The following is a 23934-nucleotide window of genomic DNA, read 5'->3' as shown; positions in this document are numbered from 1 at the left end:
AGTAACTATGATCACAGCACCATGTGTAGCTTATCATATTTATATATCTGCCACTGCAAAACAACCTGCACTTTACCAGTTTTTCATCTCCTTTTATGGCTTTTCTCTCATAAATAAGGACGTTACTCTCTTGATAAAGCTGTTCTCACTTGCATATTTCACTGCGTCAGTTGTCGGGAAAACGGAATTAAAGTGAAATTTTAGCTCATATTTTTTTCATAGCAACCATAAAGAGGCCAAGGAAAGCTGTCGAATCAAAGTGAGTAAAAGTGTGGCGTCATCGGATTCTTCCTGGGTTTTCAGTGGCAGTTCGCCAAACGCCACACGAGGACTCGGCTTTGGACCTGACCCCCATCGACGCCGACTTCACGTGGCACAAGAAGAAGATGTCCCTGGAGATGGAGATCCAGGAAGCCTTCTTGCGGTTCATGGCCTCCATCCTGAAGGGCTACCGCTCCTACCTCAAACCCATCACCCAGGCGCCCTCCGAGAAGGCAACGGCCGCAGACTCCCTTTACGACCTGCAAGGTAAGCAGAGGGCCTTCAGCAGCCGGCCCCGCCAGGTGTCATGAGGGTTTATTAATTGATGCTGCTGGGAAAATGGCTCCCGGTTGGTTCTCTCTTCCCGAACCACGAATCGATCAACAGGCACCATCCTTTTTTTGTCTGCTTCAGGGCTGCAACTGATGATTATTTTTGTAACTGACTATTCTGTCAATTGTTCTGACGATTAATTGATTAATCGGTCAAAAAAAAAAAAACTACAAAAACACTACAAATTTTTCATTTTACCTCTCAAACCTTTTTTTTTTTTTTATAAAATATTAGAAAAGTCATTTAAATAGTCAAATAAAAAATATTGCATTTTTGCATTTTTAAATAACAAAATTGTTTTATTGCCTAAAATGCAATAACACATCATTGCTTTTGTGAATTTGAACCAGGTAAAGCTAAGTTTTGAGTAAAACTTATCTTAAGTCCAAAATGTATATTTATTTTGTGCAGTTGTGGCTTAATTACTGTGTTCTTCTTCCAGCAAACTGCTTTTTTCTTTTTGAGTCTGTATACTCCATTTAACGATTAATCGATTACTAAATTAATTCACAATTACCTCAATGATCAGTTAATCACCATTAATCCAGTTGATTGTTTCAGCCTCTCTAAATATGCTGCCCTTTAATTGTTCGCTGATGTTTGCTCAACATTTCAGTGAAGATGTCTTGCGTTTCTGAACGAAACCCTGTCCTGCGTCTCCCTGCAGGTTTCCTAAAAAGCAGAGACCGCGCCCATCAGAAGTTTTACTCCCAGCTCACAAAGACCCAGATATTCATCCGTTTTATCGAGGAGTGCACCTTCGTCAGCGACAAAGACACCGGCCTGGCCTTTTTCGATGACTGTGTGGAGAAGGTAACCGCCAGCTGCTGGTATTTCCCTTTCCTCCCAGGGATGCCTTTGTTTGATGTGGCTTTATTGGGGAAGGGAGCGAGATCGAGCTTCCTCTGATTCATTCTTTTGCCTTTGCTATTTTTCCTCTTCTTGCAGCTTTTTCCCTTTGATAAAACCACCGACAAGAGTACCAAGGTAATGTTTGATCACACTTTCCGCAGCCGGTTTTCCTTCTTAAAGCCTGGTCTGACATAAAACCAGATAAATCATGCTACATTTCCCTCTTCAGTGAACTTGTACAATAAGGGGCTTGGACTTGATTTTCTCTTCATCCTTTAATCCTCACTAGAATCAAACATGAACATTTTAGTGATTGCAAAAGCATTTTGTACGACAACACTGCGCAGAAAGGTGTGCTATGCTAATAATTGGGTATCTTCTATGAAAAAATGGACTAGAAATTACTTAGATGGCAGCTAAAAAAAATTCCCGATTACTTTAAAAGGATAATATCTGGATCATTGAAAGCAAAACGTAAAGAAAAGTGTCTGCAGATCTTTCTGATATTTAAGGACTTGAATGTTCAGAGTTCTCGGTTCTGATCTGCTTGCTGTCTGGGCTGCAGGTTGAAGGAGATTCATCTGAGGACACCAAACTGCTGGAGCTGGACGAGTCTCAGAAGAGCGAGCACACGGTTTTCGTAATGCCTCCAGAGCCTCCGGCCGACAACGGATCTGAACCTGCCCCTCGATACACGTAAAGCTTTACGGCCTAGCATTGCTAAAACCAAAGTTTAAGACCAAAATGTTGACGTGATCTGATCAATTTGATTTCTGGCAAAGTGACGACTGGCTCCATTTTTGCAAAAATATATTTTTCCCAGTCAGTCTTCTTGGAATTTCCTTTCCTTTCTTACTGACTGTGTGCAGCAGCAGGTGGGGGAGGGGCATCGCTACTCTATATTGCATACAACAAGAGAACATTTCAGTCACTCTGTCACTTATAGGATGGAAAATCTTATTCAGTCCCTCCAGTTTTTTTTTAATGGAAAATCAACAGATAACCTACCAGTACATGTTTTTCTGCTAATGCATAAATGTGAGTTTACTGATAAAATAGTCCAAAAGTTTGGGTTCAAGTGACTAGCCCCCCCTGCTGGTGGAAGTGTTTCTTACTTTTACTTCTGCAAGTTGTAGTCTGTGGTTAATATGACGAGAAACACAAGATCAAGCAACTTGAGTTCTTTAGAGAATAAAAATGTTTGCGTGTCCGATCTGCCTGCTGGTTATAGTTCCTCATCTCTCTCTCGCTTTTTTTTTTCTTCCTACATTTAGATTTTGGACGGGGTTTTAATGAGGAAAAAATAAATATTGCAAAATTCCATGCAAATATTTCTAAAGTGGCACCACAGAATTATGGATTTGATTGCAAAAATAATCACTGAATTCTGCTTAGTGATATTTAAAAAAATAAAATAAAAATGTAACTCTTGAAGTTTGAAACCAGGAGGCTTTTCTCCCCCTCCTCCCTTGTGACGTTAATGTTCTTCTTTTCCAGATATAAAGGTTTCCCCAGGCTGCAGCTGAGTCTGTTTGACCGGCCCAGAGAGTTGCGTCCTGCGCTGAGCACCAGAGCGGCGGGGGCCAGTCTGTCCAGCAGCCCTGCACTGCTGGCTAAGAGAACCAAGCAGGTACGTGCACAGCAGACACTGAAGCGCTTTTGCCACTTTTGAGGCTGTCGAAACTCAGAACGCCTTTTTTTATATCCCTGTTTAACAGGAGATTAAGCTGGCCTACAAGCTGGCGAAGCGTTTCTACTCCAACCCGCCGCAGTGGGCGCGCTGCCTGTTCAGCCACTGCTACAGCATGTGGTTCATCTGCCTGCCTGCAGGCGTGCGGCTGGCCAAGTCCAAGAGCCGAGCCATGCAGCTGGCCTACAACGTGCTGCTGAGGATGAGGGCCACCGAGGTGGAGATTCTGGACGAGGTAACCGCTCCGTTCTCATGTTTGTTGAAAGTAAAAATCGGATGGATGTTTAACGGTGCGGCTTGGTTCTTTGTGTTTCCGTGTCAGGTGTGCTACAGAGTGGTGATGCAGCTCTGCGGCGTGTGGGGTCTCCCCGTTATGGCCGTGCGAGTCCTGGTGGAGATGAAAAAAGCCGGAGTTCATCCCAACGCCATCACCTACGGCTACTATAACAAGGTTTTATTTCTGAAGAGCGCTTCATGTGCTTCGCAGATCTCTCCTCGTTTTTGCTGAATCGTTCGTACACCGAGACAAATCAAAACGTCCTCGTCCCTCCGTCCGCAGGCCGTCCTGGAAAGCCCCTGGCCGAGTCGAAACCGCAGCGGCCTCTTCATGTGGACCAAGCTGCGCAACGTCGTCCGTGGAGTGGCCCAGTTCAAGCAAGTCCAAAATCACACATCGTCCAAGAAGAAGACGCCCACAATAACGACCACAGGTGAGAAACGAACGTCTCTCATCCGTTCTGTCCAGGGACGCACCGATTGCAGCTTTCTGGCCGATCAGCGATATTTAAAGGCACGTTTTATTTTTTATTTTATTTTATTTTTTTCCGCCTGAACCATTAGGTGTAATCCTAATTTAATCTGCTTCTGTCGTTTTTCAGGTCTGGGAACATATGGTAAAATGAAACTGAATATGGATTATAGTTTGATTTTCCAGATTTTTCCTTTTCTTTTTTTTTTTTCATTGTTCTAAATGTCAAAAATCTAAACTTTCATGAATGCAATCGTTTCCACTTGGATCTATTAGTTTGGAGATGCATTAACTTTGATTTGCCCAATCACACCTGGATGAACTATAAACACTTTGTGTTTAAGTTTAGTTGGTTCTCATGCTTCCTGAGTGAACACTCCTTAAAAAAATGATCATTTTGCTGTTTGTTTTTCATCTAGAAATCTAAATTGAACTTTGCCTTTGGCTCTTAAGCTAAACAAACGCTACAGCTGCTATTTTAGTAGTCGGACTTTGAAGAAATGAAGGTGATCCAAGTTAGTTTGGATGCAGTTTTTCATCATTGTTGGACCTGCAGATAATAAGATCAGGAAGTAAAGTTCACGCTCACGCAGACAGAACATGCAGCAAAATGCTTGGAGGAAGAGGGGAATCTAGAAATGCGAGTCTGGAAAAAGTGACATTTTTTGGAGCCCTATGTAATGTTCTTCATTATCCTCCTCCAGCTGCACCAGGAGAAGAGTCCGGAGCCACAGATGCTGATAATCTGAGCCACGGAAGCGCTCACAGCTCCAGTGAGGTGAACGGCGAGGAGCACAACGAGGACACAGCAGACGGCTGCAACACAGGTACTGAAGGTCTGGACCTCTGAAACCTGAAGCAAGTTAGAAAAACCTGTCCAACCTTTAAATGGATAAAGAAAACATGAAAATACTATGTTTTAGTATAGATATATATTTTAAGTTTTGACTGCAGCCTGGTGTTTTCTAACAGGAAGACAGTCTGATCAAGGATACGGTTCTAAGGATGAGCTGCACCAGGAGCTGGCAGAGCCTTCACCTACAGAGGAGCATTCAGCCGGCCAGAGAAACGCCGATGAAAAGAACCTTGACGGTAAAACGAGCTGCTTTTCTCAGCCCGATTTAACTTTGATATTCGAGTGTAAATTAAGTATGGAAAGAGAACATGGAGTCGGGCAACATATTTAGTTTTCCAGAGTCTTTCAACAGGAGTTTTATGGACCTCGTGCTACTCCCTGCCTCACCTTTAATACAAAAGATGCACACAGTTGCAGTTACTGTAACGCTACATGTAGCATTGATTTTTAGATGCACATTCGTACGCGTGTCTTGTAAAATAAACATGTTTCCACCAAAACTAACCCCTGTTGATTCAGGGAGTGGCCATACTGAAACGCGGAATCCACCTTACAAGTCGTAACTGGGCGTAGCTGCTTTTGCTCCCAGTTAGAAATCCAACTTTGGAGTTGATTTATTTATTTATTTTCTGACTGGGATGCCAGAATTTCTCAGTTCCGACTCCAACTGGAACGCAGCATGACCCGTCAGTGTTTGTTTTTGCCTCCAGGTGGCGACATTGCAGGCTCAGTGGACAGTGCAGTGGCCGTGGCAGAGCCCCTCAGTCCTGTCGATGTCCCCTCACCCGTCCCCAGCATTGTTAGGCTCTCCACTGGAAGCTTTGATGGTGGCAGGGAAACCAGTAAGTCAGCTTTTGTGAACTATTTCAACCTTTGAAGCCATAAAGTGATTTTAATTATCGCAATTTTAAATTGTTTGCAACCCTGTAGAGCCCGGCAAGCTGTTCCGGAGTCTCAGTAAGACGGACAGCGTGTCGCTGCCGGACCCTGACACCTCGCTGGCAGCCGGGGACGCCCCGCCGCCGTCCCAGCATCAGCGGCAGAAAACCTTCTCGGAGCGCAGCTGCAGCTTCAGCGTCGAAACCCGCGCTGGGATGCTCCTGGAGCAAGGCGTGGACCACATGGCCAGCCAGATGGGCGCGGACGCCCGCATCCTGGCCGCAGCGCTCTCGGGGACTCAGAGTCCGCCGCCGTACAACAAGTCTAAAGGGCTTTTCGAAGACCTGGAGGAAGAGCCAGGGGAGGATAAAATCCCTTCAAAGGAGGAGGCCAAAGGAGACGTTAAAGATGAGGAGACAAAGGTGAAGGTTACCGAGGTCAAGAAGGGGAAAAGAGAGAGGAAGCAGACAGAGTCGAACGAGGAGGAGTCTGGTGCGCGAGTGGCCACGCTGGAGAGGGCCGACGTGGAGGCGGGGGCCGACCCGCTCTCCCTCATGGTGTCGGCGAATGAGGAATCGGCGTCCGTTAGCAGCCAGGATCCCCCGCGCTCCGTGCCTACCGTTGTGTCCCGCAACCTGGCCGAGGAAATCGAAATGTACATGAGTCTGAGGAGCCCACTGGGGTCGAAGTCCTCCAGCATGGAGCTGCAGCAGGGCCAGGGGGACGCCTCCGACGGGAACCAGCCCGAGAAGCCTCTGGAGCGGAGGGCCAGCCTCCCCGTCCCTCCGGTCAAAATCGCCGGCAGCTCGCCGGCCGACACGCCCAAACGCAGCCCGAAGACCGTCACTCGCTCCAAGACTTTCGCCGTAAAGACGAAAACGTCTGCGAGCGCTACGGCGAGCCCCGCCCCCAAGTCCTCCTCGCTCACGGCGCTGGTTAAGTCCTCGCAGGCCGGATCGCTGGGATCCGTCATCAACACCTTTTCGGGCATTAAAATGGACTCTTTGCTGTCGGGAGCCAAAATCGATGTGCTGAAGTCGAGCATGAAGCACGCGGCGAATGTGGGCAGTAAAATGTGGGGGGCCATGGCGTCAGCCTTTACTTACTCAGACGACGAGGTGAGTCCCGGAAAACAATCTTCTTCTTTGGTATTTAATTTGGATTGGGAGCCACTGAATACTAGCTGCACTAATCTTGCTATTTCTTTTAAAAAATAAGATGTTAAAAATGGTTTAAAATACAAACTCCATACTCATTTCTTTTGGTTTTGATAGTTTCATTGTGACGCTTCCTTCACATGTAGCGAGTAAATCATCTGACCATTCACAGCAAGAAAGTCCAAACCTGAGAATAGATTTAACGCCGTTTTATCACAGTTGTTGTCAAAGAAAAACTAGATATTAGACAAAATTGCAATCCATCAAATGTATTTCTTCTCCCAACTGCAACATAAAAAAGTGTCTTAATTTTGACTTTTGGCGGCAGGATGAGCAGCCTCAGGGCGCCGGCGGTTTCCCAGGCGGTCTGGATGAACACATGTTGTCTTCACATGATTTGGACGAGAGTCCCGAGAAGAGAACCGTCTCCGGTCTGGTCGCCAACGGCCTGAACCAGAGCAGCACCAGCCTGGGCAGCAGCAGCGGCAGCAGCGACACGGGCCGAGGGACGCAGCAGACGCGTGAGCACGGCTCCGTAGAAACGATAGCAAAATGCAGATCCGTTCGGTTCATTCGGAAGGTTTAAGTCGACGGCGTGTGTTTGTGGCTGCAGATGCAACTCCGGGGCGCGCGGGCCGGGGCCCCGACTCCGAGCAAGGCTCCTCCCACCACGCCTCCTCCTCCAGCATCTACCAGAACTGCGCTCTGGAGGTCCGGCCTCCACAGAAACGCACCCGTCTCTTTAAGAACGCTTCGTCCTCTGGAGTAACGACTAAAATGTTTCCGCCATCAGGTGCTGATGTCCAGCTGCTCCCAGTGCCGCTCCTGCGAGGCTCTGGTGTACGACGAGGAGATCATGGCAGGCTGGACGGCGGACGACTCCAACCTGAACACCAGCTGTCCGTTCTGCCGGACGGCCTTCCTCCCGCTGCTGCACGTGGAGTTTCACGACCTCCGCATGACCCCCGAGTACGACCCCCGACCCACCGCATGACACCGCTTGAACGTAGAGCCAAAGGTTGAACTTTTCACTTTTCTTCTTTCAGTTTTTATATGAATCCGAGTGCATCCGGAGAAAGCATTCACAGCAGCAGCACTCAGCCCACCGCCAGCAGCTTGGCCGACATAAAGACTCCCGACCTCATCACTTTCTCAGAGGAGGAGACGAAGGAGACGCCGGACAATTGTCCTGCAGTTCATAAGAGGTACGGCGAAATGTGAAGGTCGCCCATGAAGCTGTGGGTGTTGAACCTGGAGATGTTAACATATTGTGGGAATGGGCTTTTAGTGCCGAAACTGGACCATGTCATGTCCATCTGTCCTTTGTCGGTCAATCCAACCCTCAACTTATTCATCCGTTCTTCCTTTTGTCCATCCAGCCTTCATTTTATGTCGGTACATCTCTCCTTATATTTACCCATCTGTCCTTCATTTTATTCATCCATCCATCTGTCTATTCATCCTACATTTTCTCCATCCACCCTCCATTTATTCATCCATCTGTAACCCAAGTTACATTCTAGGATTATTAGGATTTGAAATAATCCAAATTAAAGTCAATCCAAGTGATTTCTTAAAAACTGGGTTCGTCTGCTGGAGGAGGTGGCAAATTGTAAAAACACAGAGACAAGTAGATGGTGCAAAATCAGTGAGTTGTATTGATATTTACAATATATACAAATTAGTCCACAATTTAGAGTTCAAATGGGTTCCTTAAACCAAGGAAGTCAATCAGTCTTTGTTGATGATGAAAGGGAAAAAAACAAAAAAAAATAATAATCCAGTTCCTTCAGTGAAAACTTGTTGGGCTGAATCTCCAACCAGTTTGGAAGAGTTTCCTCAGATAATGGGCATTGTATTTCCGGATCCACTAACGGTTAGCTCGCCAGTCTGGTCAGCATGAAGCCAGACAATCCGTGATGCATCTTAAACCCTTCAGCCACTCCTTGAGCGGAGGGGGCGGGGGGAGATCTGCAGTACACCCGGCCAGTTCCCTCTTGACAAACCGTGATCGTTTCAACGTTTAGCCGAATGTTCACGTCTGCACGTCAGAGTCCGACAGTGTCTCCTACCTAAGGTGCGATTCAGCAGCAATATAAGCCGTAGCTGTCAATTTAGGACGCTGACATGCAGCTGTCACATGACGTCAAAACCGCGCGAGAACAATGATGATCTCGCCTGGTTGGTGTTGAATAATTAAGGAAAGGAGGATTTTAATTAACCTTTAAATAAAAATAACTAAAATTAGATCTAACAAAATGGAAAATAAAATAAACTGAATCTAATATAGAAAAATTATCCTGGTTACACATCCATCTTGTGTTTTTTTGCACATAGACTTCAGGAGAAGCATCTGTAATTATGTAATTCAAAACTAGAGGAACTTTGTGGAAGACGGCTGCCGTTCCTCATAACCCCCCTCCCCTGACTCCTCTAATTCTTTGTGCCTTGTCCAGTCTGGTTCCAGAGCCGGTCCAGTCGGACCCCCTGGGCCTGCTGGTGCACCCGGCAGCAGGGAAGCAGGAGCGAAGCGGCGGAACGTCGCTGACGCGCAGCAACAGCGTCGGAGGTCCGCTGCAGAGCCTGGACTACACCCTGAGGCCCGGACACGGCATCTCCACCACCAGCCTGCCCTGCAGCCTGCACGAAGTGTCGGTCAGTGATTATTAAGACACACAGCCGAAGGTCGCGTCTACACTGGAACCGATTGGTCGGATTCTTTGCGTTTGTCAGGATGGCATCAGCAAAAAACGTCCAAATCCCAAGCCAGTGTCCGTCCCGTACCTGAGCCCTCTGGTCCTGCGCAAGGAGCTGGAGACCCTGTTGGAGAACGAAGGAGACCAGGTGCAAATAAAATCTCTCTGCATTTTTCACGCGTCGTCCATCGTGAAACGACACTCGGTACTAAAACGGGATGTTCTCTGTCCAGGTCATCTACACCCACAAGTTCCTCAGTCAGCATCCGATTATTTTCTGGAACCTGGTATGGTACTTCCGCCGCCTGGACCTCCCGTCTCACCTGCCGGGCCTCATCCTGACCTCTGAACATTGCAACAACGGAGTCCAGGTTCAAAACAAGCTACTGCGAATTCACTCTCACAGTTTAACCACATTAAGCCTTAAAGTATTCAAAACCCTTTAACTTTGTCATATTTTAAAAGTTTAACACGTGTCGATGCAAAGCTAAGTAGAAGTGACTTACCCTGGATTTTACTGAGGGTTATGAGAGTGAGAAAATCCCTAAAAAATAATGTTTGTGGTTTAAATAATAACATAAAGAGTAATAAGCTGTAGTGTTTATGTAACAAGCTGTTGTTTCTGCAGCTCCCCCTGACGTCTCTGTCTCAGGACAGTAAGCACGTCTTCGTCCAGCTGCTGTGGGACAACATTAACCTGCACCAGGAACCCGAGGAAGCGCTCTACCGCCTCTGGAGGACCTTCTGTGAGTGCATGCAGATATTTACAGCTTCCACTAGAGGGCACCAAAACACAACCACTTACTAATGCCTCCTTGAACAGGTTAGGGTAGGTCTATGGGCTATACAAATTCATTCTTAGACAGTGAGATTTTTATGAGCTGTTTAGGGTCTCCTGTCACTTTAAATCCAAATAAGCTGCTGCAGGCCACACCCCCCAACTCGACGTTTACGCTCGCACATGAAAATGGCTGCAAATAGATGTGCAATTGTGCAACCGTACATCTTTGCAAAGCATTAGTCGAGCCTCCCGCACAATCAACAAGAATGCAGCAAGTGGTGTCTTAATGGTAAGTCAACAACAAATCACTTGTCTTTTCCAGCAGTCAGTGAACAGCACGTGCAGCAGTAAACCCAGCTGACCAAACGTGCTGGAGCTACGCTTGGGTTGCTAGGTGATGGTGCTGTCCCATCGCATTTAAAACCCAAACGGAAGGCAAAGATGAGCAAAATGTGACTTTTGCATTTTAGGTCCCATCTAAATTCTCACCGTCAAGGAAATTCTAACTGGGTATTGGCACCAATATGAAGACCTTTCAGAGACAAATTAAAAAAAAACAACTATTTCACCTTTAATTTCCTGCATGATCAGAAGAGGTCAGAGCTGAGTCTGTTTCCTGTTTGTTGCTCCTAGTGGAGAAAAAGGGGACGTTAGCCCCAACAGATCACCAGGAGATCCGGACCCTCCTCAACACCGTCGTTAGAAACATCCAGACCAACGACGTCTACGGTCCCATCAACCTGCTCCTGCGGGAGATCAAACGCCGTCCAGACGGCGTCAAACGGCAGAGGTCAGCCTCGTCGCTTTTCTGTTTTAAGGTTTGTTCGTTTCCTGATGCGTTAACTTTCTCCTCTGAATTTCTCTCAGGAGCATTTATAGAGAAATTCTGTTTCTCTCACTGGTGGCTTTGGGACGCGAGAACATTGACATAGGTGAGTGACGCCTACGTACTGAGTCTTACTTTCCGTTAACTGAATCACATCAGATGTAGCTTTTAACTGACATTGAAAACCTCTCTTTAGAAAAACCCAACTTTTGATTTGAGTATATTTAATAAAGGGGGAAAAATGATGGTATGATTTATTTAATAATGACCAAAAACACAGTGCATACCAATAGTCTAATAATTTTTGCCATTTTGAATGTAATAACGTTGAAGCTTTTCAGTAATGTACCAAAATGTTTTCGCTAATTACATTGGCATAATACTTTTTATATAAATAATTACGTTCCTGGTTGATCAACAGGGAGCATGTAGGTCACATGACCATTGTTGCAGTGATTCATTAAAAAAAAAAATTATGAATACCTTTTATTTCAAATAATTTCATAGCATTTTTTCTCCCCGTTCCAAAAAAAATAAAATAAAATGGACATGAATCAAAGGTGGGGTCTTTTGAAGAAACTTCTCTGATTTTGCTGCTTTGCCTCCTGCAGAGGCCTTCGACAGGGAGTACCGGCAGGCCTACGACCAGCTGAGCCCCGAGCAGCTCAAGTCTCTGCACCGCATGGACCGCCCGCCCAGCGCCAGCGTCCAGTCGTGTCTGAAATGTTTTGGCGCCCCCTTCATCTGAACGACGGTTGCATCTCACTGGTCATCTGTGGCAGAGGGGAACAGTGAACTTTTTAAGCCTCTCCCTTTGCTGAACATGGTACTTTAAAGCTGCTTTTTTTTGTTTTTTTGTTTTTTTTGTTTTGTTTTCTTTGTTTTCAAGCCGTTGCTTTTGGGTTGGAAATGTTGTTTGTTTTTTTTGCCTCCCGGGACGACGTGAGCCGCTCTTCTTTACACGTGGCGTTCAGAAATACTCGTTACCCAACAGAATGTTTTGTCTGCCCGCGCCGCAGTCACTTCCTCTGTCCTGTAAGTTCCCCCAGATCAGGTCAGACGAGACGGATACGTCCCAGAGTGCAGAACCAGACTGTTCTGTATTTGCACTTTCTAAAAGCAGACAATAACACATACTGAGCTTCACCACCTGTATGTACATATTTCTCATTCAAGTGAGAAATCTGAAACCAGAGTTGCCTTTTTTTGTTGTTGTTGTTGTTGTTGTTGTGTTTGTTCCTTCCAAGTCTTAATGAATCCTGGAGACGTTGAAGTGTAAATATACAAGCTCGTGTTTGTTTCAGTGACCGAGGCTGCGGACAATCACTAAGTGTCAATCACTAAAACGGATTCACAACATTCCAGATCGCCCTGCAGCCGGGAGCTGGTCTTACACCAGTACCGATCTCCGCAACATCACCCGACTCCTGAACGCAGGAGTGCCACACTACTGATCCCCAAGCAACACAGCCATGCTAACGCAAGCCAAGCTAAACAGCAGCTCGGTTTGCTTTTAATATCTGCCTCTTTTTTTTTTTTTCAACAGGAACTTGCTGCACTAGTTGCTCTAACGGGCTTTATTGTAGTTGGGCCATTCTCTTTTTCCTGTATCAAATAAAGCCGTCACGTCTTTCTAAAGTAAAAAAATGTAATGAATTTCAAAAGTTTTCACACTCTTTGTACTTTTTACATTTGCATAAAGTAGTCCATAATTGAGAAGTGGAAGGAAAATGGTGCATGGGTTTTCAAAATGTTCTTCTTTTTTTTAATGAAACTCTGTAAATTGCTGCGTTAGTATTCAATTACAGCTGTGCATCCTTTTTCTTCTACTTAACATATATGCGCGCCTCTCTGCTGGTCTATCACGCCACATTTAAATGAAGTAGTTTGAAGTTTGCCGCCGTGATGAGACTAATCCTCCCGCCAGGCGCTCTTATCACACACAGACTGGACGTCATTTTAGTCGGCCCGGTCCCCTTTCTGAAAGTAGCTGCGGAGACCAGAACTTGTTGATTACTGCTGACGCTCTGCCAGGAGTCTCTGAGGCGACATTCCACTGAATGCTGAAGCATGAGGTAAATCAGATTAGTGCTGTGATGACCTGTTGGGAAACGGGGCCTTAGATTGAACTATTTTTAGAGCCGAGTTGGGAGCTTGACCTGTACAGAAGAAATCGTGTAAAATATTCCATTTGCACTGCATTAGAGTGAGATCTGAACTTAACCCATTGTGATGATAAGATTAAGCCACATCGTAGAGCAAACAAAAAAAAAACTAATAAAAAATTCTCAATTATTTATTTTTGTATTATTCACATTTGGATTGCAGATGGATTGGTAATGTATAATTTTTATAACTAACAGCATCCTGTTCCCTTTAAATGCATCTTTAAGGGGTTCCATCCTGTACTGACTATGTAAATTAGTTTTTCTTCGTTGTACAGAGAAGACTTTTTTTTTTTAACAAATGAAAGTGATCTCTTACCATCCTGTGGAAAGAAAATGAATGTCTGTCCTTAAAAGCGCTGCAATAAATGAATTTGTGAACTGATTGGAAACAAAGATGCGTTTTTGTCAATGCTATGGTTCCTACTTTTTTTATTTATTTAATTTTTATTTTTCACACATACATTTCCTGCAAAATGTTCCACAAATATTATATATTTTTGCTGTTGATTAAAAGATCCCAAAGCGATTCATCTATGCATCAGTCTTTCCATCCTTCCCTCTTTAATTTATCCCTCCATCTGTCCAATATTTTTGTTTGAAAACATTTAGCGCATGTGGCTTTCCATAAATTATTTCTTACAGATTAATTAGGAAGCGCTAATTTGCTAGACTGTTTTGTAAACTTTCAGTTGAGCAAAGTTTATCATCTGTGTTGTAGCTTTGGTTATGGACAGGAAAAAAAAAAAAAAAAAACTTTTCATGTCAACTTTTATATTCATGCTCTTATTTTGAAGTGACTACAGACTCCAGCAGTTCCGTTTCCACTCATCCCGTTTTCTTTTCTCTGTAGCTGGATTGAAAACAAATCTCCAGTCCTCAAAGTCCAGTGTTCTGCTAATTTTCAATACACCAGGTTGAAATGGTCCAACTATCTCCACAGCATGTTAAAGTTTTCCAAAGGTTCTTCTAATGAACCATTGAAAGGGTTAAAACATAAACACTTTAGTAAGCGGAAGAACATAAGACAAAATCTCATGGCTAGACAGGCAACGGAGGTCATTTCTGTCTAAACAAAGCCAACTTAAATTCTGTAAAAAAAAAAATCATTTTTTAAAAATGTCACATTTTATTTACTTTTTGAATATTTTGAGTTCTCTTTAAGAACTTTAACTGAGAAATCACATAAAGGTAGCTGCAGCTGTCACCCTGCAGCTACAGCACAAAGAGAAACCTCGACTTTGAAGACGTCTGCACAGCAGCAAACAACCGTTAGCAGAAATTCCACAGCCCTCTCATTGCCTCAGTCTGAGGTATTTGAGAAAAACAAGGAAAAATGTCCAATTTCACAACTCCTGTTGCATTTCTCTCAAGAGACCAGCAAAAGTGCATAAATCGATTTGCCCCATAAATGCCTTAATACAGAAGAATGGTGCTAAATTATTTTCTCAGAGCTACTCACTCACTAACTTTTTTTTTTGTTGTTTTTTTTGCAACATCTGGAAAACCACGTTGTGTGTTGCGCCAACAGTGAAGCCTCCTGATGCACTTTGTGTGGGGTTGCTTCTCATCCAAGAGAGTTGGCTTGCTCACAACCCCTGCCAGAGAGCACGGCGTTGTCTGGAGGATCCAAATGTGTTCCAAGAAGGACTTCTTCCAACAATCAAAACTCAGATTGGGAATAATCTGTGTGGATTCAGGTTCAGAACTGAACAGCAAGGTAAACGTTACACCAACAGCGTCAAGCTACAGTCAAGACATTTTAACTTAAATTCACAAACTGATAAGGCTTAAATAAGAGAGGAATGGATTACCATTATTTGAGATTTAAGTATACTTATGCAGAAAATGCGATTTCTTTTCCAACATACCATATAAACATTAAATAAATTGCACAACATTGGTGTCACTGAAATTTCTGAGGAGCTGACATAATATTTCTGAACCTGGGTGTCAAATGAATGCTATGTCTAAAAATAAGCAGCAGAAAACAAAACATACAGGAGTTTTGCATAGAACAACGAAACATGGTGATAGTATGCCTATTTCCCCCCCCAGCCACAGGTTTTTGTTGCATCAAATTATTCACGCCACCTAAATATTAAAATCTGTCGGTACAAAAAATAAGCAAATTTGTGTTGACAGTCTTTTGCATACATAAAAAAGAATTAACTCCTGTAATTATTTAAAAATAATTAAATGAGTAGTGATTACAAAAAGCTAAGTAAGATTTTCAGCGCCATTTTTTTTAGGTTAAGCGTTGTTATAGTTGCTAGGCAACAGGACATATACTGAGGTGACTTCCGGTTTTCGTGGTTGAAGAAGGATGCGGCGAATCGGCTCTTGAAATTGGACACACCCCTTAATTAAATCAACTGGAGTAACAGGTGTGTATTCCTGGCGTTGGCTTCGGGTGTTTCTGTGCGTTTCTTCTTCTTCTTCTTCTTCTTCTTTTTTTAATTCTAAGAGGAAACAGAGACAAAATGTCACAACGACGGGCGAAAATTGAAGCAAATACTGAGAACAAGCACCAGTTGAGTCGGGAAATGCGACGGAATAAACATGGACTTTTTATCCAACAGATTGAGAAAGAAGGTAGATGGCAAAACAAAGGTGTTAAACACCAAGCTGGAACATCACTTTTAATTTATTTTTTAATTCCTTTTTAGCACAGGACCGCATGAGGCACTTGGAGTCCAAACTGGAGAGTCTGCTGGCAACAGTTGACAAAGTGTTTAAAGTGGAGCTGATGAAAATGCCTCCTTCTCTTCAAAATACTCTCGTAGGGGATCTGATCAGCCGTAAGTCTTTGAGTTATGTTTTCCACTTGATCTTATTAAAAAAATATACTTGAAATTGATGTAGCTGAACAATCCTGTTAAAATTCCTGCAATTCTCCAAACTTATTGACAAGGACTTTATTTTGATTGTTTTTTTTTGGTAGCAAACAATAAATGCAAAATTGCTGTTTTATGGGGTTCAATCCCTCCAATTTTTGTTGTCTTCTGTGATAGAGGACCCTTCAGCCAGTGAGGTGTCTATAGCCATTCAGGTGAGTCTATTTCTTCCCTCTATGCTTCATAGAAAAAGATTTATTAAATAAATAAATCCCCTTTATTTTTCTTCTTTGCAGAGTGAATCCCGTGAAATGGCTCAGCCCCTCAAGCGAGTCCCCAGGGGACCACGTAATTCCTTGTTTTCTTCATGCACCTGATATTCCACTAGCTGCTGTATTTTGCCTGGCATTTTATGATTTTTGCGCTTTCCATTTTCAAAGTAAAATCAACCGATTCTCCGCCAGTGTTGTCCAGCCCAGTCCAGAGGTCTTCTGCCAGGAATCCAAAGGTGACGCGTGAATCGTTTGATGTAAAACAAAGATTCAAAATGGGATTTTCATTCTTTTTCACTGCTGTTTTTGTTTTTTAGGGTGGGAAAACAACGGGCATAAAAAGAAATAGAACTATAGCTACCAGCAACAGCGCTGGAAACCTCCGGTAAGACCCGAACGTCTGTGAGATTGTCGAAACCAGATTGAGACCGAAGGTCAAGGAGTTGCATGTGCTTCTTTTTCCTACAGGGCTTCTCTTGCGACTGTCAAACGAACCCAGAGCCATCTGGCGAGTCGCAAAACTGCCGATCAGCCAGAACAGAAACAGAAAACGCCTAAACTCAGGTCTGTCCTTATTGTCTATACTGCAGGAAAAGTAATCTACCACTGATGAGCCACCGCTTTATTGGGTTCTCCTGGTGACGGTGCTGCATAGATAATAAGTTATGGGTCTGTAAGACAGAGAAGCCCAAGATGTGAATGTTTTTACAACAAAATAACAGTCAAAATGAGATTATTGGGAACTTGAGGATTATTTATCCATACAGGTCGGTTCTGTCTGCTGGTGAGCTGTCTGGTTCAGTGGCAGGGTCTGCAGCCTACATCACCGTGACGACAGCGGAGGGACAGGTAAAAGTACATGCTTGGTACTTGCAGCTGTAGACCAGTGTTTCTCAATCCTGGGACTCGCCTACTTCATCTTTTCTGTGTTTCTCTGACTTCACACACTTGGATAAATGGGTGATTAATGGGCCCCTTTGTGGAGGAGATGATGCAATCATTTGCTTCAGATATACTGGAGCAGGGAGATATCTAGGACATTGGGCCCTTGAAGATAAGGGTTGGAAAACAATGCTGTAGAGCACATGCGTCAAACTCAAGGCCCAGGGGCCAAATCTGGCCCACCATAAGTTTTTTATGTGGCTCTTTAGACTCTTAAACAGACACAAATGGAGTCTTCAGTTGTGCACCTAAATTATTTTATCAGTCAAATTAAAGCAGCCTTTATCTGTATTCTGCCAAATTAAATTGACTTGAGAAGTTATTTAACTTTAAGAACTCGTCGAATGCAGAGACGCTTATTTATTCATATTTTAACAGCTTAAGAGGTAGTTTTATCAATAAATTTTGCCCTTTGAGTATGTTCATGATCTTTATGTGGTCAGAAATAAGAGTTTGACACTCCTGCTGTAGAGGAAGAAAAAGTGTAACTTAACATCTTGTTGCACCTGAATCCAGGCTACTTGTTGCTTTGAGTCTTTCTATTAATGGAAGGATCGATAAAACTTGAGTGAAACAAATCAGAACTAATGTAGCAGAGCTACTTCAACATGCCGTTTTCGGAGATTTCAGTATAAACTGAGGGACATGAAGCTCCAAAGTAGTTTTGGTTTTTAAAATGTTTAAATTTATTTTTAACCTGCATATTGTCAGAGGTTTAACGCCATTTCAGGTTATAGTTTAAAATGCTTTTCTTTTGAAATTTGAATTTAAATTATATATTTTTTAACATGTAAAGTTTTTCCTTCTTTCTAGATGTTGATGTTTTCTGAAGAGACAAAGGAGAAAATCAACTTGGAGTTGCTCGATGATGTAGCTTGGTGCCAGATTCAGAAGCTTACGGTGAGCTCTTTATGATTTACAGCATTTCCACATTGAGTGAATTGAAACCTTGTGCAATAGTAGTAATCATTCATTCTTCCTGGATTTGGGAATTTCAGAGTCTGATGGAGTATTTAGCACAGCACAGTCACATTCAGTGATATTTGACCTGGACCAGCCTGCTGGGCTTGACTTTTTTTTTTTTTTTTTTTTTATCTGCCGTCTGCACAGTCGACTATAATGTGTAATATTAAGAAATATAAATGTCATAGTTTGATTTTTTTTTTTTTATCTAATAAAGTTTACTGGTGATACCGTACGATTGTGAAATCTTTCTTTCTCCTAAATGTCCTGCAAGGTCTTTTAAAAACGGACAGCTAGTAATTATGAAAGTCTTTGTTTTCAAATGGGCTGACTGGGGAAATTGTGGGCAGAAATGGGCTGCATAAAAGCTGTGCTGCATTTTTGAACGTGAAATGAACTAAATGTCAGATTTTTTTTTTCTGTATATTTGTGTAATAATGCAAGGTAGTGGTAATGTCATGCTGCGGGGATGGTCAGCTGCATCTAAACCTGCAGGCTCTCGATGAAATCTGAGTGACGTCCCCTTATAAGTGACATAATACGACTCATTGGTCAGATATACGACTATTTGTTTAAATGTTCAGTTTCACTGGCATAGGATTAAAAGTTTTAAAATGACGAGTGGAAAAACAGAAGTTTATAGTTCCAGTTTATTTTCTGAAGGCTTAAACAGATTAGTATTAGTCAAGTTAATTAGTCAAGACATTTATGCGAGGAAAAAAAGATCACAGGGAAACTTTTGCAATAAAAAAGCAACAGTGCAGTTTGCTTAACCTCTGTACTCGGACGTCAAGCATTTAACGCTAATTAGGGACTTTGTAGTGAAATGACTTCAGCTGTCTGAATCTGGAGTGAACTGTTGTTGGGAATGAAGTGACTCCATCTCCACCTCCACAGGCTCCTCGGTTTGCGGCTCAGTGAACGGGGAGTTTTTGTTCTCTGGTTGTTCGCTGCTGGCTGCGGACGACTCGGTGTGGATGCTCATCCTCGGGTAGAAAGGACCGACCAGCCAGTTGAGCGGCGTGTTGTTGACCAGGTAATCCATGACGTTGTCCAGGGACTCCTTCATCTTGCCCAGCTGGACCCTGGTGCTGGTTAGCACGCTGTCCGGCAGCTCTCCCAGCACCTTGGCTCGGCTGAAACCGTTGTACATCTGTGCTGCCGAATGGCTGAGGGACAGCGCCTCCTGCTGGATGTGGTTGGGGAGTCCCTTCAGGCCGGAGACCAGAACGAGGCAGGTGGTCTGCAGCTGCTGGGTGAGGGAACGAGCGAGGGCCAAGGTCCGAGACTCGATCACCTGCAGCGAGAACATAATTTAAAATAAACATTTTTAGTTTGGTCTTTTATCAGTTTTATAATAACTGCCTTGAAGTAAAACCTACAACACATATTTGGAAAATGTATAACTAGCATACGAGAACCAGTCATTAACCTGGTATGAAGAAAAAACTGCTTCAGCAGCAGAAGCAGTTGACATCTGAGGCAGAAATGTTTTAGCCCTAAAATAATTTTAACTGCAAAAATCCATTCTTTTTACTTTTCTTTGAATCTCACTAAATGTTATTTTCCCAGTTAGATCATGTTACTCCAATAAGAGTAATTTCTATTTTCACATGTCTTTCTGAGGGTGTGGCAATAAATTTTAGTGGCTTTAATTAAACGTAAGCCTTTCCCATCATGCTAGATTTAAAGGCTCTGAGTGAGTTGGCTCTGCCTCCTGTTCTGGACCTAAATCCTCCTGGAACGACTAGTAAACCCTCATGATGCAACCAAAGCTCTTGCGCAGCATAATAAGTGGTTTCATGTAAGACACGGCCAGGACGCTGAGAGTTTCATTAATTATCCGTAAAGCTTTTACATGAAGTCCTAATGTGGTGAGAAGCCAAACAGGATAAATGTGTTCTTCCTCAAGGCTCCAACTGTTAGCCACCTGGCTGGTTTTGGTTAATCTGAGAGAAATTTGTTCAAATCAACACGGGGATCCTAATTGGTTGGCTTCCTGTGTGAATTACCTCCGCATGGTGACCATTCTCCTTGGTCGGACTGCCGGATTTCCACGGGACCAATACGTTCAGCTTGTCGTTCACCATCTGGTTAGCATTGTTGATGTTCTTTCTGCCGTATTCCATCTAGAGAGGGGAAAGATTTAATCTTAGAATCGGGATTTTTTCACACTTTAATTTACATCGATTCTTGTAGCATTAAGTGTTAAAGTCTCACCAGGTCAACAGTGGAGTTGAGCTCGGAGATGAACCCCATGCTGCGCTCCTTGCCCTCCTGTATCCTGGCCACGGCCCTGGTGTACGCTCTCTTCCTCAGCTTGGTGGACAGGCAGCCCAGGCGGACGTAGTAACTCTCTTTATTTTCGAAGCCTTTCGCGGCTTTAGCCTCCAGCTCTGTCACGAGGCGAGGGGAAACAAAAACACACTATATTTAGGTGCCACAAGCCACTGCATATGCAGTGTTTTTAGCCATGAAAGTAATAAATCAGTATTAGGAAGCCTGAGCTGTACCAGAGTGTCACTCTGAACAACAACTCATTGTGTTGCTGGTGGAGGGAAAAAGCAGCTAATGCACATTAGCATTTATCTGATAAGCCCGGTTTTCTGGGAACCAAATTCAGACCCATGATGCAGTTTTATGTAACTGCTAGATATTTTTTTTAGTTGTTTACAATGTTGGAACTGTATTGCTCATGGTGGCAGCATGCTACTTCAGCATGCTACTCTGTTACATTAGCTCTGATTTGCTTGTTCTTTTTATAGACTTTAGATCTTTTTTTTTTCTTTTGGTTGAGGCGTCACATGTTTGGACATTTATTCCCTCTGGGTTTGGATCCCGTGCAGCTGGAAGGATTTTTGGTCTCAGTTTTTTTTTTTTTTACTTTTGAACAGTTATGATGCGTAACTATGGCAACAAGGCATTTTTTTTTTGACAGTATAACAAATGGGAGCATCTGATTTACATCTCAAGCACACATTGCAATTTTCTTTCCCCTTCATAACTACTTGACATGCTGGCCCATCACATAAAATCCCAATAAGATGGAGGCTTTTGGTTGCAACGTGACAAAACATAAATCAATAAAGGTGTCTGGATGTTGTTTTCCAAGCATTTATCCAATAACTTCCACTCACCAAGCTCCTCCTCTGACAGAGGCAGATACTGCTCCACCAGGCTCTCGGACGTAGTGAGGGCCGTGTCCACTCCGCTGCTGACCAGCCGCACCACTCTGCTGTCCAGCACTGTGCTCACACTCCCGCTGACGGCAGCCTTGGTCCTCTCCATCCCGTCCTGGACCGCGCCCCGGGTCTTTTCCACCACGGTGCTCAGCGTGTCAGAGACGGTGCCCTTGGCTCCAGACACGTTTCCCGTCATAACATCCTTAGCAGTGGTTACAACATCCTTGGCGCTGGAAACAATCTGGGGGAAAAGGAGAGATGGGGGAATTTAAAATGTTTTTTTTTAAATGACTGAAGTCAAAAGTGGAAGAAAAGGCATGGGTCAACATGATCGATGCTTTTTTGGGGAGATTAGCTCACATCAGTGTTGTGCAACTGGGCTTGTTGCCATACCTGGTCAGAGGGCTGGTGGAGGATTGGCAGAGTTTTCTCAATCTTGTCCAAACCTTTGCAGGCCAGGTCATTGGCAATGGCAACTGTAGATGGAGCAAAAGGGAAAATTTATCGTGAGACTTTCTGAAGCAAAAAATGTCCAGATAACCTGAGCATCCCTTAAACTTTTTCACACTTTCTACTTTATAACCAGAGATTTGAATGTGTTTTAGTGGGATTCTACTATAGACCAACACAAATCAGTGCATAATGGAAGCAAAAGGTTACATAGCTTCCATTGTATTTTAGTCCAGTTTACTTTGATATGCCAAAATAAAACCCAGTGCAACTACTTGTTATCTAAGTATTTAACACATCCAAAACCCAAAAGGTTTGATGGGGAGAATAAATAACACTGCACCAATCCCCAATAATGCTAAACATGGTTGTGGCTGCATCATGCTGCGGGGATGCTTTATTTCTTCTGTTGTGAAAAAGAAAAATGGGTGCAACTAAATCCTGTCCAATCCTGGAAAAACACTTGAATCTTTATCACTTTATCTTGTTTCATCAAAACAAAATCCAGATTGAATATGAAATCTGAAGAATTCTAGAGTTGTGAATACTTATGGTAACCTCTTAATGAGGTGAAAGATCAACTGGATTAAGAGTCAGGAGTCTGGGCTAACCATCCTGTTTCAAATTCTAGCGACGTGACTCGGCAGAACAGCACATAATGACCCTCAAGGTTTCATTATGCGTTGCTTGTCCTCTAATCTGTCTTACTCTGAGGCTCCAGCTTGCCGATGATGGGCGAGGCCGTGGTGAGGGCCACAGAGGTGATGGTGCGGACCCCTTGCTCCGCAGCCTCGCACACACTCCTGATATAAGGGTGGTTGTCCTTGGTGTTTGAGTACACACTGAACACCAGGCTGTAAGTGGAGCTCACCAGAGGGAGGCTGGTTACCCTCTCCACCACACTCTGTGAGCAAATGCAGAGAAACACAATTTAAATTAATTTCTTAACACTGAATGAGTGAGATTTTTAGTGTGCAATACATGAGGATGTTTGTTTTCTTAATGTTTAAGATACAGAGTGAATGTCGACGCGCTGTTTTGCACCAATCTCTGCTGGTACCACTGCTGCAGACCAAAAAGCCTTGTGTTCATTTTATGCCAACCTGAAGTATTACCCTGTGTTGAAAGGGTAATTAATCACCACAGTCTTTACCAAACTCACCTGATTTGGCATAACTTCAGCTGCTGCCATTTCTGCTCTCAGAAATCTGCAAAAACACATATTTAGACTTACTTTAACAACTTTTCTTCTGAAGAAATGCAAACAAAGCAAAGACCATTATAGGAATAAGCAGTTACTTCCGTAGTACAGCGTTTATTAAACGTAATTCCGGTATCTGTTTAAATACCACAGCTGAAAACGGGTTGTTTCTCAATAAAGCGTTAAAAACAAAAAGAAAAACCTTACCGAATAAAGGCGACAGATAACTCACAAATGTCACTTTCTTCACCGGATGACCTGAACGAACCAACAGCTGCTGTATTTATTCGCTCTGGGAAAAAAAAAAAAAAATATCGCGAGATGAGGCGTGGCGCTGTGACGCAATGATTCTAGAACAAAGGTGACTTAGAAAAGGTGGAAGTTCAGAGTAATGGGGGATTTCTTCTGAGGCAACAATGGCGATTCAGCAGGTTGATTGCATGAACTTTCACCTGTCAGCTAACGAACAAAGCGGTGACAAGTGAAATATTTTAACATAAAAAATGTGAATTGTCAACCATGACGGCAGGTGTTATCCATTTAGAAACTCGATATAAAATAAAATATAAAATTAAAACTTCCTTATTTGTGAAGTTGAAAATCAAAGTCACTGGTGTTACTACATTTTTACACACACCTGTTGAAATAGGTTTTAATGACTTGATACATTTTTAAAATATGATTTTAATCAAATTAATCTGTTATATGTAATAAATAAAACAGACAAATAAATAAAATACCTCAGTTTCTGATACTATCCATGGGCAAGCAGGTATACCACATTTCATCCATGGATGAAAATGTCTTAACATCTTTGATTCACTTTGGAGGATTAATTCCTCT

The 23934-nt window shown here is 43.3% G+C and overlaps 3 protein-coding genes across 5 annotated transcripts in view; 2 read left to right on the top strand and 1 right to left on the bottom strand.

Annotated features, from left to right (window-relative positions):
* The window catches only part of dennd4c (DENN/MADD domain containing 4C), a 39955-nt gene extending 26315 nt beyond the window's left edge, over positions 1–13640 (top strand). Inside the window, exons 12-34 of one of the 3 annotated variants that reach the window (XM_014982356.2) lie at positions 304–528; positions 1262–1407; positions 1543–1581; positions 2012–2142; positions 2944–3076; positions 3165–3371; positions 3459–3587; positions 3696–3846; positions 4589–4720; positions 4857–4976; positions 5451–5582; positions 5671–6737; positions 7105–7297; positions 7390–7487; positions 7570–7745; positions 7823–7981; positions 9233–9431; positions 9510–9620; positions 9706–9843; positions 10101–10218; positions 10887–11043; positions 11121–11185; positions 11691–13640. In XM_014982356.2, coding sequence (XP_014837842.2) covers positions 304–528; positions 1262–1407; positions 1543–1581; positions 2012–2142; positions 2944–3076; positions 3165–3371; positions 3459–3587; positions 3696–3846; positions 4589–4720; positions 4857–4976; positions 5451–5582; positions 5671–6737; positions 7105–7297; positions 7390–7487; positions 7570–7745; positions 7823–7981; positions 9233–9431; positions 9510–9620; positions 9706–9843; positions 10101–10218; positions 10887–11043; positions 11121–11185; positions 11691–11827 — 4163 coding nt within the window. In that variant the 3' untranslated portion in view covers positions 11828–13640. The remainder of the gene's footprint in view (positions 1–303; positions 529–1261; positions 1408–1542; positions 1582–2011; positions 2143–2943; positions 3077–3164; positions 3372–3458; positions 3588–3695; positions 3847–4588; positions 4721–4856; positions 4977–5450; positions 5583–5670; positions 6738–7104; positions 7298–7389; positions 7488–7569; positions 7746–7822; positions 7982–9232; positions 9432–9509; positions 9621–9705; positions 9844–10100; positions 10219–10886; positions 11044–11120; positions 11186–11690) is intronic. The other 2 variants (XM_014982357.2, XM_088016189.1) reach the window with 2 other exon arrangements.
* Positions 13641–15557: 1917 nt separating this feature from the next.
* On the top strand, positions 15558–18493 carry cdca9 (cell division cycle associated 9). The gene is made up of 11 exons (XM_014982359.2): positions 15558–15631; positions 15712–15839; positions 15914–16045; positions 16259–16296; positions 16378–16429; positions 16522–16589; positions 16671–16738; positions 16822–16917; positions 17121–17202; positions 18109–18195; positions 18294–18493. Exons 2-11 carry the CDS (start codon positions 15728–15730, stop codon positions 18333–18335), a joined length of 777 nt encoding a protein of 258 aa, XP_014837845.2. The 5' UTR covers positions 15558–15631; positions 15712–15727; the 3' UTR covers positions 18336–18493.
* A 401-nt stretch (positions 18494–18894) lies between these two features.
* On the bottom strand, positions 18895–23599 carry plin2 (perilipin 2). The gene is made up of 8 exons (XM_014982358.2): positions 23299–23599; positions 23053–23098; positions 22599–22794; positions 21834–21916; positions 21396–21681; positions 20479–20654; positions 20271–20387; positions 18895–19555 (listed from the first exon to the last, which is right to left on the bottom strand). Exons 2-8 carry the CDS (start codon positions 23080–23082, stop codon positions 19091–19093), a joined length of 1353 nt encoding a protein of 450 aa, XP_014837844.2. The 5' UTR covers positions 23083–23098; positions 23299–23599; the 3' UTR covers positions 18895–19090.
* Positions 23600–23934: the final 335 nt, after the last annotated feature.

The sequence above is a fragment of the Poecilia mexicana genome, unplaced genomic scaffold (assembly GCF_051168715.1).
Source record: "Poecilia mexicana isolate PSO_F unplaced genomic scaffold, ASM5116871v1 scaffold_18, whole genome shotgun sequence".
NCBI lineage: Eukaryota > Metazoa > Chordata > Actinopteri > Cyprinodontiformes > Poeciliidae > Poecilia > Poecilia mexicana.
The sequence above is the reverse complement of the archived record's forward strand: the minus strand, read 5'-3'. Positions and strand labels throughout refer to the sequence as shown.